This window comes from Lutra lutra, chromosome 9 (genome assembly GCF_902655055.1).
Source record: "Lutra lutra chromosome 9, mLutLut1.2, whole genome shotgun sequence".
In the NCBI taxonomy this organism is placed as follows: domain Eukaryota; kingdom Metazoa; phylum Chordata; class Mammalia; order Carnivora; family Mustelidae; genus Lutra; species Lutra lutra.
In genome coordinates, this window is record NC_062286.1 from 66,537,486 (window position 1) to 66,552,894 (window position 15,409).

At 40.6% G+C, this 15,409-nt stretch overlaps 1 protein-coding gene across 3 annotated transcripts in view; it reads left to right on the forward strand.

The window, feature by feature from the left end:
- Positions 1–342: 342 nt before the first annotated feature.
- EFEMP1 (EGF containing fibulin extracellular matrix protein 1) overlaps positions 343–15,409 on the forward strand; it is a 66,121-nt gene continuing 51,054 nt past the window's right edge. Inside the window, exons 1-5 of one of the 3 annotated variants that reach the window (XM_047745697.1) lie at positions 343–602; positions 1,354–1,401; positions 1,893–1,980; positions 6,154–6,202; positions 6,367–6,780. In XM_047745697.1, coding sequence (XP_047601653.1) covers positions 1,900–1,980; positions 6,154–6,202; positions 6,367–6,780 — 544 coding nt within the window. In that variant the 5' untranslated portion in view covers positions 343–602; positions 1,354–1,401; positions 1,893–1,899. Of the gene's footprint in view, positions 652–1,353; positions 1,402–1,892; positions 1,981–6,153; positions 6,203–6,366; positions 6,781–15,409 lie in introns of all 3 variants that reach the window. The other 2 variants (XM_047745698.1, XM_047745696.1) reach the window with 2 other exon arrangements.

The following is a 15,409-nucleotide window of genomic DNA, read 5'->3' on the forward strand; positions in this document are numbered from 1 at the left end:
GCAGACCCTCCCCCACGCAAAAATAAAATAAATAAATAAATAAACAATCTGAAAGAAAGGGCAACAACAACCAGTCCAATGAATGGGGTTAGTTAATTAATAGGATTCACTTATGGGGGGGGGGGGGATGTTTAACCAGTTTCTCAGGACCCTGAGCAGCTCTCTGGGAGAGATGTTTTTCCTCTACGGGGCATGAGATATTGTCGGGAAGGCTGGAGCATCACCAAGGCTGATTCAAACCCAAGACCTTACATGCCAAGCATGCCATCTTCGGCCTGGGGTTCCAGAGTGTCTGGGAACTGGGGTTGAACGGCTGGCAGAGGAGGGCAGGCGCCAAGGCGGAGAGGGCACTCGGAGGAGGGGGCGCGGACCCTGCTGCTCAGAGCGCTCTCCCGCCCGGCCTGCGGCGCCCGGCTCAACCCTTGCGCCTCCCTCAGCAATCTCCTCCGCCCCCCTTCGCCCTCCCCTTTCCCTCCCTTACTCCTCCTCCTCCTTCTGCCGCCGCGGCCGCTGCCAGACTCGCCAGTTCAGACCCACTGGGCTGCCCTCCCCTGCCGCTCTCTCCTCGCTGCCCAGGCCGGGAGAGCAGCGCGGCCGCGCAGGTAGGAGCCCCTGGCGCCCCCCAGTGCCCGCCGGGCCGCGCGCAGGGAAGTAAGTGGGGTAACCTCAAGGGTGCAGGGTACCCGAGAACTGCCCCCGGACTGTGCAAGATCTCTCAGGCAGAGAGGGAGGTGGAGGTGTACGGTCTCGGAATGCGATCTGTCAGCATGTGCGAGTACCGGGGTGACATCTGTTTGGATGGGCAAGTGCGTGCGCGCCCACAATCAGACGACTGGGCTGTGCCTATAAACGAAGTTTTGAAAGTTTCAGGGGTCTAATGTACGAGATTTAAGCCGCACCTGGATTCCACAGGAGCTGGTGAAAAGCGGGAGCGCAGAGCAGCTCCCGGGGCTGCAGCCTGTTAACTTAGGAGAGGGAACCTCACCTCCCCCGGGGCGCCAGGTCGGCCTCCTGGAAACTAGTACGCAGCTGCGGTGTGGTCCCCGGGTTCTGGCTCTAGGCAGCCGGATCCTGAAGGTAGCGTGCCGGGTACCAAGGGACTGATAAGGCACCGAGAATCGGACGCTTGGGGCTGCTCCCTCCGCACGACCTGGGGCTTTCGCACGACCTGGGGCTTTCACACGAAACTGCGCGAAGAGAATGGCACGGAAATGCCACTTTGAGGGTTTGTTCGGGCGATAGGAGAAGGAACTCTGAAGGGCAGGTATTCTACTAGGGGAGGAGATAGCTCTTTGAGTTTTGTTTTGGTGTTTTGCTTTAAAAAAAGTTTGAGGCCAAGGTCATTTGTATTAGTTCACAGGTATTTCTGCTAAGCTGTGCAAGGAACTTCACTAATTGGAGGTGAGCATATAGGCAAAGCCTGAATGTTCAAGGAATATGAGATTTGCCCCACCTCCTCTCTCTCTCTCTCTCTCTCTCTGTATGTGTGTGTGTCTGTCTCTCTCTCATACACACACACACACATATATAAATAAATGCACCATCTCCTTGAAATTAATTACCCTCTATTCTTCCCTTCCACACCCTTTCTGGAGCCTGTTGTGTAGGAACCGTAGAAACTCCTTGCTGAATATCCTTTGTACATGTTCAGCGCAGCTGGATGGAGTAAAGTGAAATGTAACTCTGCAGCCGTTTTACAGTCTTTGGTGCCTCCTTTGGCCCAGGCAAGGTTGAGGTGGGGGAGGGGAATGAGAAAGGAGATTGGAAATCGGGTATGATGGAACCTCAGCCTCTCCCTCCTGCCCTTCCTTGCTTATTACTGCACAGCTGAAGTTTTGTTATTTCCCCTGCAGTAGATTCTAAGCATCAGTTTGTCCTGTGTTTTCTTTGAGATTCACGATGTTGAAAACCCTTTTCCTAACTATGCTGACTCTGGCGCTGGTCAAGTCACAGGACACCGAAGAAACCATCACGTACACGGTAAGGGGTGATGGAATTTGAGATAAGTGCGGTTCAGCGGGATTCGGTGACACAAGGGTGACTTTATCCACTCCTGCCAGTGTATGTGGTCTGCAGGCTGTGGAGGGTAATAAATTAAACAACGCTTTAGTGTGGTTCACATTTAAGATTTGTTTAAATCACCCGTGGTCCCTCCAAAATTTCATTTAGATCACCAATTGAGATAGGGACCAAAATGTAATGATTTCTGCAAGACTGAAAAAGGAGACCCTTTTAAAACAAAAACCAAAGTAAGCTACATGTTTCTAACACATCTAATAAATTAATGAGGGTAAGGAATTGGAAAGCCTGGATTCCTATATACATGCAGATAAAACCAAAACTTGCAGAGTAAGACAAGTCAAATAAAAACAAACATCACAAAAGCACATACCTCATTTGTATATATGACTTATGTTCTCATGTAAATGGCCCTTATTGGATTTATAAAGACTATATATCCATTTAGTATAACTATAATTCATATAAATGCCTTTCAGGTAGAATTTATGTGCTACAAGGATGCATCTTGGCTAAAATGGTCTTAAAATGCATTGTGTGAAATTTGGTTTTCCATTTTCTAATTAATTGCATCTGATTACTTCCAAGTAATATTTGATTAATTAGTTGATTGCATAGATATTACCAATGTTTAATAAAATATCGAAAATATCATCTGACTATCAGGAATGGATGTAGTGAGAACAGAGGGCAGTACTTACTTCACTTTCAGCGAATTTGTTTACACCTCTGTTTTCTCTTTTCTTTTTTTGTTTGTTTGTTTTTGTTTTGTGTCTTCTAGTCTTTAACCAGTGTCATGAGGCAAGTGACATTTGTCCTGGATCACAATATGAAAAACATATTTTTCTACTTGCTCCCAATTTAAAATGAAGTAATCCTACTCAAAAGAATGTGAAAAATTTTTGAAAATAAAACTCCTAAAAGTGAGCTAATGTCAATTACTGATAATAAACATTATCTCACTTTTTGGTATCCTATTATCCCCGAAATGTTAGTATTCATCTGGAAAATGTTCTTTGTTGTTGTTCAGATCAACTATAAATCAAGTAGGGTCTCACATAAATATTTTGTTAACTTAATGATAAATGTAGATGCTTCCTCTGCTGAAGATAAATAAAGCACAAGAAATGAGTACATGTGCTGTTTATCTTCAAATGAGAATGTTTTGTTATTCAGGCTAAACTTACTACTTTCTTAAGGAGCTAAAGTTAAATTAACTACCCATTTTTATATTCATCCAATAAAATATTTTATTGCTTTTACAGTTGCTTGTCTTATACCTCCTTCTCTTTGGTTCATCAACTAAATTACAATTATCTTTAGCAGAGAAAGTTCTCTGTGGATTAAACTAGAGTTTAAGACCACTAACTAGGGTTCATTATTATTATAGCAGATTTTCCAGATATGACATCCTTTTTGTTCTAAAATTAGGTCTATTGCCTCTTGAACTGTGTATGCCTAATAATTTATGGTTAAAGAATAAAATATAACTACTCTGTGAGTACCCCGTTGTGGGGATACTATCTCCTTTCATTTCCATAGCAAAGGTTGAGGGAAGTGGTATCATCTTCCTTTCACCAATAGCAGAACTGAAGATCAGAGAGAGTATCTAACTTGCTGAAGGCTACACAGCCAGCGAGTGGTCTAGTCAGTTTAGGCTTGTTTAATAGCAGATCCGTATTAAATGTACTGGAACTAAATACCTATCACAATCTGCATGCCCTCTCTAGTTAGCAAATAGATTATTCAGTGTACTGTCATTGTGCCTGACTTGAAAGGTACTTTTTGGAAAATTGAGCTCATATTCACAAGACAGCGTCATATCCCCCTTCCATTTTAAAGTTAGGGTTCATTCAGCCATTTACTTGCCAAGTAGCTACCATGTGCATAAGCAGTTCTGACACCAGCAAAAGAACTTAAATTTATTTGTTTACTAAGAAAATCTAGACCTTTACCTCATGGAATTTACACTGGGAAAATACTGTTGAACTACAAAGTTCCTAAGCAAGTACACGTTATTATAATTGTATCAATTATATAAATGCTAAAGAGATAGAAAAAGCAAGGAAGTAATTAATGTCAGCACTGGCATATTGGAAGAGGTCAAGTTCTGTGCTGAATCTTGAAAGAAGTAATGACGTCAGATTAATCTAGAACGGCTGAAGAGGCATCAGAATCAGAGAAAGTGACATGATCAAAGTCTAGGGGTAAAAACAACCCAAGACAAGTTGAAGAGATGACAGGTTTAGGTGGGCTGGTGCTGGGTGGTGAGGGGAAACTGGAGATGGCAGAAATGGGAGGTGAGAGGTCTGCAAGTCAGTGTGAGGTCTTAAATATAGGAGTAATACAATCAAGAGAGCAAGAAAGATTGTCTTGGAGGCTGTGTGCAGCACACAGAGATATGGAGGACAGCCAGACAGCCTTGCCTATTCACGAGGCCAGGAAGGCTTACACACCAACATGGTAGATACGACATGGACATGAAGTCAGCAGAGTTTAAAGGAAAATAAATGGAAAAGTCAGTGTACAGTTATAATCCAAGGTCCTAAGAAGGGTGGTGGCACTCTGGGCAGGTTGGAGAAACTGGAAAGAATTAGCTTCAAAGATAAAGTGAGTATAGTTTTCACCCTGTGAAGTTTCAGATCCCGCTAAAATCTTTAAACTGAGCTGTCTCCATTCAGCTATTTACTTGCCGAGAATCTGTTGTGTGCATAAGCAACTCTCAGCGCTATTAAAAGAATTCAAGTGTATTGGTTTGTTCACTCTACTTTTGCTCTATCTTTCCTGAAGCATCTTCCTCAAATCTGCATCTGGTCAAATATTTTCCTGAGCTTAAAAATGCTTCAGGGAAAATAAGTAAATAAATAAAATTATTCAGAGGCCTCTTATCACATATAGTAGCGTTTCTCAAGAAATAGCCTACAGGCAACCTGTCAGAATCACCTGGGATGCTTGTTAGGAATTCAGATTCCAAGTCTCCTACCCAGACCTGCAGAATCTGATCCTTTGGGTCTGCATTTTAATAAGCACCCTGGGTGACTTAAGCTTGATCATAAAGCTTGAGATTCGCTGACATTCAAGGTAGGAATTGGTTCCTTCTTGTCCCTCTGACTGCATGCCCCCAGTCAGACTACTTGCAGCTCTTTCTGTCTTTAACAGTGTTGCATCTTTGTTCTCATGGTCCCTCCTCCTAGAATTCCCACATTTCCCTGGAAAGATCCTGTAAGACCCAATTCACTTGTGACTTCCCCCATTAAGCCTTCTCTTCCACTCTGTCATGCCCACACACAGCCCTGGACAGAGTCCATCACTCTTTCCACATATATGTATGTGTCACAGCACCTGAAATCTTGCTCCAACTTGTCTACCTGTCTGTCTGCTCTTCTGATCTGTGAGCCACTTGAGGACAAGGACACGGTCTTCATGATCTTTGCATGCCCAGGGACTAGAACGGTGCCCAATAGGAGAAGGTACTCAGTAGATGGTTTGTTTAGTGAGTGAACTAGAGAGGACTCAGGAATTGAAGCTAGGAGGTGGGCCAAGGTGTGAGTGGGAGGCTTGAGACTCAGCTGAACAGGTAAAGAAAGGCAGGTGCTGGAATGCTCTAAGAGAATTGAGAGAGGAGGGGAAGAGTCAAGGGCTAAATAAAGGAACTTGGTTGATTTTTTTTTTTTCTTTTTGGTAAAATTTTTAATGTGGAAGAAGGGCAAATAAAGCAAAAAACAGGCATTCAAGGAGATTAGGGAAGATCAGTATTGAGACAGAGAAAAGAATTCTGAGATGGTGATGAGCAACTGTACCAAATACAACACAAGAGTTGAGGCAGCTGGTGATTGAGAAGGGAGCCTGGAGGTGATCCAATGCACAGATTTGTCAAAAGAAAAAAAGAGAGAGAGAGAGAGAGAGAAGGAAAGAAAGAAGGAAGGAAGGTGGGAAGGAAGGAAAGAAGGAGGGAGAGAAGGAAGGGAGGGAGGGAGAAAATCTAGGGAATGTTAAACTATCCACCTCATGATCTATCTGGGACTCTAGAATAAGGATTGTTGTCATAGGAATGAAGCTTTTAGAGTGACTTCTTAGGAAGTGGATACACCAATTAACTGTCTCCTGGCCCCATCTTTGATGTTTTCTTCACAGCAATGCACAGATGGATATGAGTGGGATCCTGTAAGACAGCAGTGCAAAGGTGAGCCAACTTCAAAGACTTCCCGTCTGAACATAGCTTTCTGTCTCCATCTCATGTCACTCTTCCTGTCCTCTTTGTACTCTACCAAAAAGGCGTGAGTGTATATTTACATGTTTGGTGTTCCCTCTGAGAAGATTCCTGATTTATTTTATTGCTGACCACAGATATTGATGAATGTGACATTGTCCCAGACGCTTGCAAAGGTGGAATGAAATGTGTCAATCACTACGGAGGATACCTCTGCCTTCCTAAAACAGCCCAGATTATTGTCAATAATGAGCAACCTCAGCAAGAAACACCCGTTGCGGAAGGCGTGGGTGCAGCGGCCAATGCAGCCGCCTCGTCAGGGACAGGCGCTGGGGGCGTGGCAGCCACGGGCATGGCAGCCAGTGGAGTGATGCCCGGGGGCGGCTTCGTGGCCAGCGCTGCCGCAGTTGCAGGCCCGGAAGTGCAGACTGGCCGAAATAACTTTGTCATCCGGCGAAACCCAGCTGACCCTCAGCGCATCCCCTCCAACCCTTCTCACCGGATCCAGTGTGCAACAGGCTACGAACAGAGTGAGCATAACGTGTGCCAAGGTAAGCATGACTTACTATGCTAATGAGAACGTTCTTGTCCAACTGCACCTCGTGGTGAGGATTAACAGCTCCAGTTTACTGAGAACTTCCCACACACCATGGTGCTGAGTGCTTTGCCTGAATTACCATTTAATCATTGCAAAAATCCTAAAAGTTGGTTGCTGCCTGTATCGACCTCATTTTACAAATGAGGAAGCCATGGCTCGGAGAGAGGGGTCATCAGTGGTTGTCAACAATAGCGGCAACCATCTATAGTCACTTGGGAGCTTTTAAAACCTCCACATCCAAGCCACACCCCAGCCCCATTAAATAACAGTCTCTGGGGATGGGTTCTGGGCCTCCCCAATTTTTTAAAGCTCCCCACGTGGTTCCAAGCCTGCAGCCAAGTTTGGGAATCAGGGGTCACACAGGTGGTGAGAGTAGAACTAGCCTTCAAACGCAGGCAGGCGGAGCCAGAGTCAACAGCAGTCAGAAGGAACAGTCAGGTTATTCATTTGGACTTTGAAATTGTGCGTCAAGCTACTCCATAAATGTCCTCCTTTGGGTTCTCAAGTTTTCCTTTTATTGAACTTGCCACTAATTTATTTTTCTCACTGAGGAATAAAGAAATGGGACTTCTGTTTCTCGTTACCTTTGAGGAGTCTCCCCCACTCCACATTTCTATCTTTTTCAGTTCTCATCTGAGCACATTTCTCTTATATCACTTGCACCATGGCACCATCTGCTTGGTTTTTCTGTTTATTTTCACAAAGAGTACACATCACTGTGTATTCTAGAAACAGCTGTAGACTCATGCTAACAAAATGATAAGAATCTTGGGCTTTGAAGATGTGTAGGATATTAGTTAACTGGACTGTGCTATGAGATTTTGTTGCCCTTTTCCTACTTAGCCAACCCTTTCAGATCTGCCTGGTGTGGAGCTCGTTACTGACAAGGCCATAGGAGCCCCAGACTCCTTTTGCACAGCCCCGGGGCTGACAGAGTAGACCCCATTTTATACCACAGGTGCCTGGTACATATTGGCCAACAGAAAGGGTCCAGGAGTTTTTAACCTTCTACCTGTTCTGAGTGAGGAAAAGAAGCATCTTCTATTTCCCTGAGATGCTGCCCTTTATGCACTGGTGTGGAGTTTTATCTACTGTATGAGATAGATTTGAAACGGCTTATAAATGAAGGACACCTATCATACCCTGACTTTTAATATTTTATATTTTGTATTCAAATTTTTAAGTACCCCACATCAAGAGCTAACCCATGCCGTGATGGTGTCACTTTTCAGAGGGTGCATCATATTAGCATCTGTTTTGTGTTACTGTCATGAGTCAGAATTCCAATAATGATGATGAATGCTTCAGCATCTGCTTGATATTCCGATATTTAATTTAAGGATTATGTCAAGGAGATAGCCTCATGAGGTTACTTTATGTATATGTGTTTGAGTGAATATTGATAAAAAGTATCTTGAGTTTATTTAAGACAACAACTTTTAATTGTGTTATTTAAATATCTAGTTGAATTGGAAGGTTTGGTGGTGTTTTTCCTGAAACTAGAAAGTGATACTGAAGTTTAAGTATTGACTTTTCTATACTGAATTATTTTTCATGCTCCAGTTATATATTTTAGTGGTACTTAGGAGAAAAAAAAAATGAATGGGTCATTTCCTAAAGTGGCTTATACCTATCATTGGCGAATGTGGTTGAATTCAAGAACAATGCCTAGAACTGAATGAAGAAGTTCTAGGATAGAGCATATTCAAGACTTACAAGATTCACTTGGTTATAGTAGAAACTGCATAATAAAATGTGAATAATGAAAATGAAATCTATTTAATTTTTTTAAAAAGACTTAGACCTTACAAAATTACTTTTCACAGATTAAAACATTTGTAATTCTTAATTCTGTGAGAATTTTTTTCTTTAGTTATAAGCTAAAACCATTAAATACCTTGCTTATGATAGATGCTAAAAACACACTTACTGATTGGGTATTTCTAACCCAACTGTTCTATATAATTCAACCAATTTCTTTAAGACTTGGGATTGGGGTCTGTATCATTGAAAGCAGGGTTAAAAGTTTTTTGGATGACTTAAGGCTTAAGTTGGATTTCTTCCCACCTCACAATTTTGCAAAGTGCCCATAAATGTGGATTTACTTAATTGTTGATAAAAGGGGGTTATTTCATATGATAACAACAGGATAATCTGTCTAGGGAATCTGACTAACATAAGTGGAGTCACACTTGTGCCCGTTTATTATTGAGCTAATCAAACATGCAGTCCAGCTTCTTCTAATTGCCTGCAGATGTATGACATTTTCATTCCAGGCCAGCAGCACAAAATAATGTTTTATAACCAATGTGAAAGTGCGGGGACCTCCGCTTAAAACAATAATGTGCTCCAAGGACCTATATTTCTGACATCATTGTAGAGTTTGAAGAGCCTTCTGTTTTAATAAAGTTCTCCACTCCCTTTTAAATGTTTCATACTATGCCCAGTAATCCAAACACATTTACCATGGTTGCTGGATCGGAATAAATGAATGCCTGCAGATGAGTCATATTTGTATTAAAATTATTTCTTTTTTCCACATATATTTTTCAACAGGTACAGTTTATCATTACATAACCTAAAGCTGAGGAGATTTTTTTATGTAATGGCTGAAATCTGTACTGTGCTTTGGTGTTAAAGTCAATTGTACCTTTGAACACACTAGTACCAGTTACAGATGGCGCCTAATAATTTAACTACCAGTAGACATTTTTTTTTTTAAGATTTTATTTATTTGTCAGAGAGAGAGGGAGAGAGAGCTAGCACAGGCAGACAGAATGGCAGGCAGAGGCAGAGGGAGAAGCAGGGTCCCTGATGAGCAGAGAGCCCGATGTGGGACTCGATCCCAGGACGCCGGGATCATGACCCGAGCCGAAGGCAGCTGCCCAACCAACTGAGCCACCCAGGTGTCCCTACCAGTAGATATTTTAAGTGTATTCTATTTCACAAATATATTGTTAAAAATTTTATTTATTTATTTTTGGAGAAAGACATAAAGAAAGTGGGCAGAGGGGAGGGCAGAGAGAGAATCAAGCAGGCGCCCCCTGAGCATGGAGCTCCATTCAGGGCTTGATCTCACAACCCTGAGATCACAACCTGAGCTGAAATCAAGAGTCAGATGCTTAAATGACTGAGCCACCCAGGTGCCCCTATTTTATAAATATGTTTTTGACCAGCCTTCTGTGTTTTAACAATCGGTGAAAACATGATTTTTTTTTTACTCCTTTTTCATGTATTTGTCCAGAATTTTTCAATGTTGTGCAAAAGCAGGAGGTTTAAAAAGCAACATTACCTCCAAATATCAGTTCACACTGAGGAAGTTTTTTCAGACAATTTTTGCCAACCATGGGTGATACTGGGGGAGCAATTTGCACTGAAAATTTCAAATGACAGGCACCATCCTTGACAGCTATAAAACTGTCACGAATATCATGACAAACTACATCACAAAACTACATGAATATCATTGTACTGTCACATACCTGGAGTCATGTATAAATAAAGTTTTAGAAACTGTTTGTCTATGAGCTATCATCTACATAAAAGCCAACAGATACTCATCTGCTCCAAAAGGGAGATGAATGAATGGGGAATATATTATAACCCATTGATGGGTCACTTAATCTTTCTACAACTTTATTGCCTAGTCTCTGTGTATCTTCCTCAAAGGCAATGGATTTCAAAATCACTAGTTCAAGTTAAGAAAGGATTTTTAAAAGCATATATAACTTTCTAAAAGCCTCATTCTCATAGAAAAATATCATTTGGGAACTGGCAAGTAAGAGAAAGTATTGATTGCTCAATTTAAAGGAATTTGTTTACTTAATTCAACTTTCAAAAAATTAAACATAAGATATTTTGTATAGCTGATAGTTAAGCCATTACTAAAATTGGTCAGGATTCACAGGTATTATTACTAACTTGCCAAAGAAACTGCAACATCAAAAAGTCAACTTGATACAAATGCCTAATGAAGCTGATTATGGACTCAAGCCAAGTACAGTACCTGGCTTGTATTATATAAAGTATAACTGACAGATGTGAAAACACAACCCAGGGTTTCCAACTGTCTCTGTTTAACCAAGACTGTCCTGGTTCTAAAACTGAAAACCCCGCATTCTGGGAAATGCCTCTGTCCTCAACAACTGGGGTGGTTGATCACCCTAGCGCACCCCAATAACCGAATCTCTTGCACCTCACAGCCAAGAGTGAGAACTTCTCAACGTTAAAGCCATTTTTTTTTCCAGGTTATGGCACTGTTTGTTCAGTGAAATTGTTTTTTTTTTTTAATTTGTTTTGAATTTTCAAAAACCAAAATTCACTGATTTTTAAGTACCTGGACAGGGACTTCCCTTGCCGTTGTCCGGATCCCACTTACCGGTTTGTCACTAAGCAGGTTTCCACATTGTTCTAGACTTTGCATGTGCCAAATACCTAGACATTAGCACCTACATACTGAGATACATGTCATACAATAGGTAGCTCATCTTTCCACATTTCTTCTGGGGGAAAAAATGTACCACACAGCCAAATTAAATATCATGCTTCAACTATAAAATTTTGTTTGTCAAACTGGAAAAAAATTTAGCTGTATTTTAAATGATTTCATTTTTATCACTGTTGTCTGTGATTCAAGAGCAACTAAAAAGCCAAAGAGAAAAAATTGCCTTTTTGTAAAGCTTAAAGGAACAACAAAAAAAATTATGCTCAGAGTTTAAAAAGCTCTGCATTGTTGGGGATCACCTATTATCTTTTGCACATTTCTTTATAAACATAAGGATAACTAAAATACTATTTTGAAAAGGAAAGAAGTTATTATCTATACATGTACTTTTAAAAAGAGAAACTTGAACTAACATGTACAGATTCTCAGATGCTAGGGAAGTCTTTCTTTGACTTCTTTCATTTGAAACTTAATGATCTCATATACAAAAGAGGACTTATAAATTATAGTGTAATCAAGTGGCTTAACATACCTGGCATTGTCATAACAAAAGAGCTTTCAAACACTATCTTTTTGGGGTTTTTTTCTTTTTTTGGATCCTCTACGAATGTCATTAGGGTTTCTCATTGTTTTGGTTAGTATTGTGAGGAAATGCCCAATTTTTGTTACATATAATTATACAACCCAGTGAAGAACTCTGATCTCAGAAAATATGTATTTTGCAAAAGGAAGACTATAATTGAGTAAATTAGGATATTAACAGAAACAAATACTTCAAGCAGAAAGGAAAATGGGTATTTAGCCTGCTTACTGCTTTTCATTGCTTTTAGTTGTTAATTGCCTTTGAGTATCTAAAAATTCTCTAAAGCCATGTAAATAAATGGGGGTCGAGGTTGTAGGGATAACTTAATAACTTTTTAAATAAGCTGATGCAGTGCAATAGACGTGACTGATTTTCTCCTGAAAAATCTAGCACAGTTTCATAATTTACTTTTCCAAATTACTATAGTCACTGAATGCCTAGTTAATTTAAGACATTTCTTTTTTTTTTTAATTTTATTATTTTTAGATTTTTTTTTATTTAATTTTTTAAATTTATTTTCAGCATAACAATATTCATTGTTTTTTGCACCACACCCAGTGCTCCATGCAATCCGTGCCCTCTCCAATACCCACCACCTGGTTCCCCCAACCTCCCACCCCCTGCCCCTTCAAATTTAAGACATTTCTAATATAGGTGCCTAGGTGGCTCAGTTGGTTAAGTGCTGGACTCTTGGTTTCAGTTCAGGCATGATGTCAGGGTCATGAGATCAAGCCCCACTACAGGCTCCAAACTCAGTGGGGAATCTGCTTGACATTCTCTTCTCTCCCTCTCCCTCAGCTCCTCCCCGTTCCTCATGCACATGTACTGTCTCACTCTCCCTCAAATAAATAAATAAATCTTAAAAAAAGAAAGATTTCTATATACAATTGTGAACAATGTGTATATGCATATGTATAAGGACTCAAGAAGTGTCCTTAAATTTGCTTCATAAAAATTGAATGGCAACTATTTGACGTGAAAGAATGAAAGAGGTCAGTATGATCACACTTCTGCACACAAAAGACTATGCTGTATAACTACCTTCCATAGCGTGTGGTCCCTAGACTGGAAGCATTAGCATCATCCAGTAATTTATTAGAAATGCTAATTCCTGGACCCCATCAGACCTATGAATCAGAGACTCTGGGGGATGATGCTCAACAATCTGTGTTTTAACAATCCTGTGATTTTGATGTGTGTTCAAGTTTGAGAACCAATGCCCCAACTTAACTTCCGAAAATTGAATTCAGCTACAAAAATCAGAGGGTAAGGTCATAATACTTTACAAGGGAAAATGTAGTTTCCGTAGTGTAGTGGTTATCACGTTTGCCTCACACATGGGAAAATGTGAAGTAGGAAAAAGAAACCATCAAAAATATATATTCTGTTTCTAGGAGAGAATATTTCTGTTTTACTTCTCTCACCTTTCTTATTGTCATCACCAGGACTCTGATTCCTAAACATGAGTGATGATGAGTTCTAGTTAGTAGGGTATGATATGTGTAGTCTAGAGTGAAAGGAAGCATCTAAAGAAGAAAACAAGAGACTGTGCATCTCTTTATAAAACCTGCAAATGTGAAATACCATAACAGTCTTGAACTGTCAGTGAAACTCTAAATTCTGCTCTGGCTGTGGTAATGGTTGGTGCTAAGAGATATTTATACCTTCTATAGGCATCCCCCTTATGCTCACAGCATAATCTGGCAAGATGAGTTAATGCTGTCTTGAGGTTTAGTTCATGCAGAGTCACAAATGACGAGGTTGACTCTGAGTTTGGCCTTAAAGCATTTTTCATTTACCAAAGTGATAGGAGATCCTTCCACTACTGGATGCCCAGCTGACATCTCACTCTACTTAAGAGTGTTCCCATGGTGTCTTCTGTTCTATTTAAACTTGATCAAAGATTTACTTCTCATCAAAGATGAGATCCTTGTTAAAACTAGTCAACACTGGAGTGCCTAGGTGGCTCAGTGGGTTAAGCCTCTGCCTTCAACTCAAGTCATGATCTCAGCGTCCTGGGATAGCGCCCCACATCAGGGAGCCTGCTTCCTCTTCTCTCTCTGCCTGCCTCTCTGCCTACTTGTGATCTCTCTCTCTGTGTGTCAAATAAATAAATAAAATCTTAAAAAAAAAAAAAAAACAAAAAAAAACAGAAAACAACTAGTTAATACTTATCTGTGGAATGAATTTCCCTCTCCCCGTAGCAGCAGAAAGAAGCAGATGAGAGTAGGATTGCAAGCCTGGGTAACTTCAGGAATGTGCACTGGTTGCTGGCTCATTATTTCTTTCTCCAGCAGAAAGTCTCAAACTGTATTCTTTGAAATCAACAAGTTGCCCCTTTTGTAGGGATTGCCTTTACACTTGCTGAATTACTGGCACAATTCTATTCTTTGAAACCAAAGAATAAACAAAATTTGTCCCAAATGTGTTTGATTTTGCACGAATGTACAAATAAGTACTTCATACCACATCTGAAATCCATTAGCAAGCTTCTTTTTCCAGGAGGTATCTGCAAATTGCACACTCAAAAACAAAACTGAGCAAGAAAACTGCATTCAAATATTGGCAGAAAACTACAGCTGTCATTGCAAGCATTTAGCCACAATTTCAGGCTTGTAGTTTGAACCTAACTGATCTGTAAACATTTAATAAAGATGAGGTGAAGAAATGACATGAAAGGAAGGCTGAGTGGCAAGATATCAGCAGCAGCATGGATAACTTACTGCTGTCAATTTCATATGCCTACAGATTCAAAGGAGGGAGAGACAGTGAACCAATGTTATGTAAATGTGTATTAAATAGACTGAAAAACTTCAGATTTGAGCAAAATCAATTTTTAAACCTTGAACTACTTTTCAAATAATTGTGCATCTGTCCTAGTGAAGGGTAACCAAGCAATACCACGAGTGAAATTGATCAAATAGAACACAAACCCATTCAGCTAATGCTCAAAAACATAATCCAGTTTGAGAACTACTATCTATTGTGGGCACTTTGATAAAATCAAAATAGAAGGAAGGAGTGCTCATTGTTCTTAGAGAATCTGGCATCATCAACCCTTCAGTGAACAAAAATCAATAAAAGAAACCAACAATAGTCCAGCAAAGTAACACACGGGACTTCACAAGAAGTACATAACGAACTGCTAAAAGTGTCACCAGTTTGTAATACAGGTATCCTTCCAATTTACTGAAATCTATATTTGGACAGAAAAAAAAAATGTCCCCAGAAATGTGGTCAAGAACAAAAGTTTGGTTCCTTCCTGGAAAGGTCCATTTTTAAAAAAAAAATGATTTTATTCATTTATTACTTGACAGAGAGCACGAGCTCAAGCACTAGCAGGGGGAGCTGCTGAGCAGGGAGCCTGATGCAGGGCTCAATCCTAGGACCCCAGGATCATGACCTGAGCTGAAGGCAGGCACTTAACCACTGAGCCACCCAGGCACCCCTAGAATGGACTGTTTAAAAGAGAATGATGAGAGGAAGTTGAGAGGTGTCATGAGGAAATTAAAATCCAAACAGTAGAGGAAGTAACAATCAGTGTAGCCAAGCAGA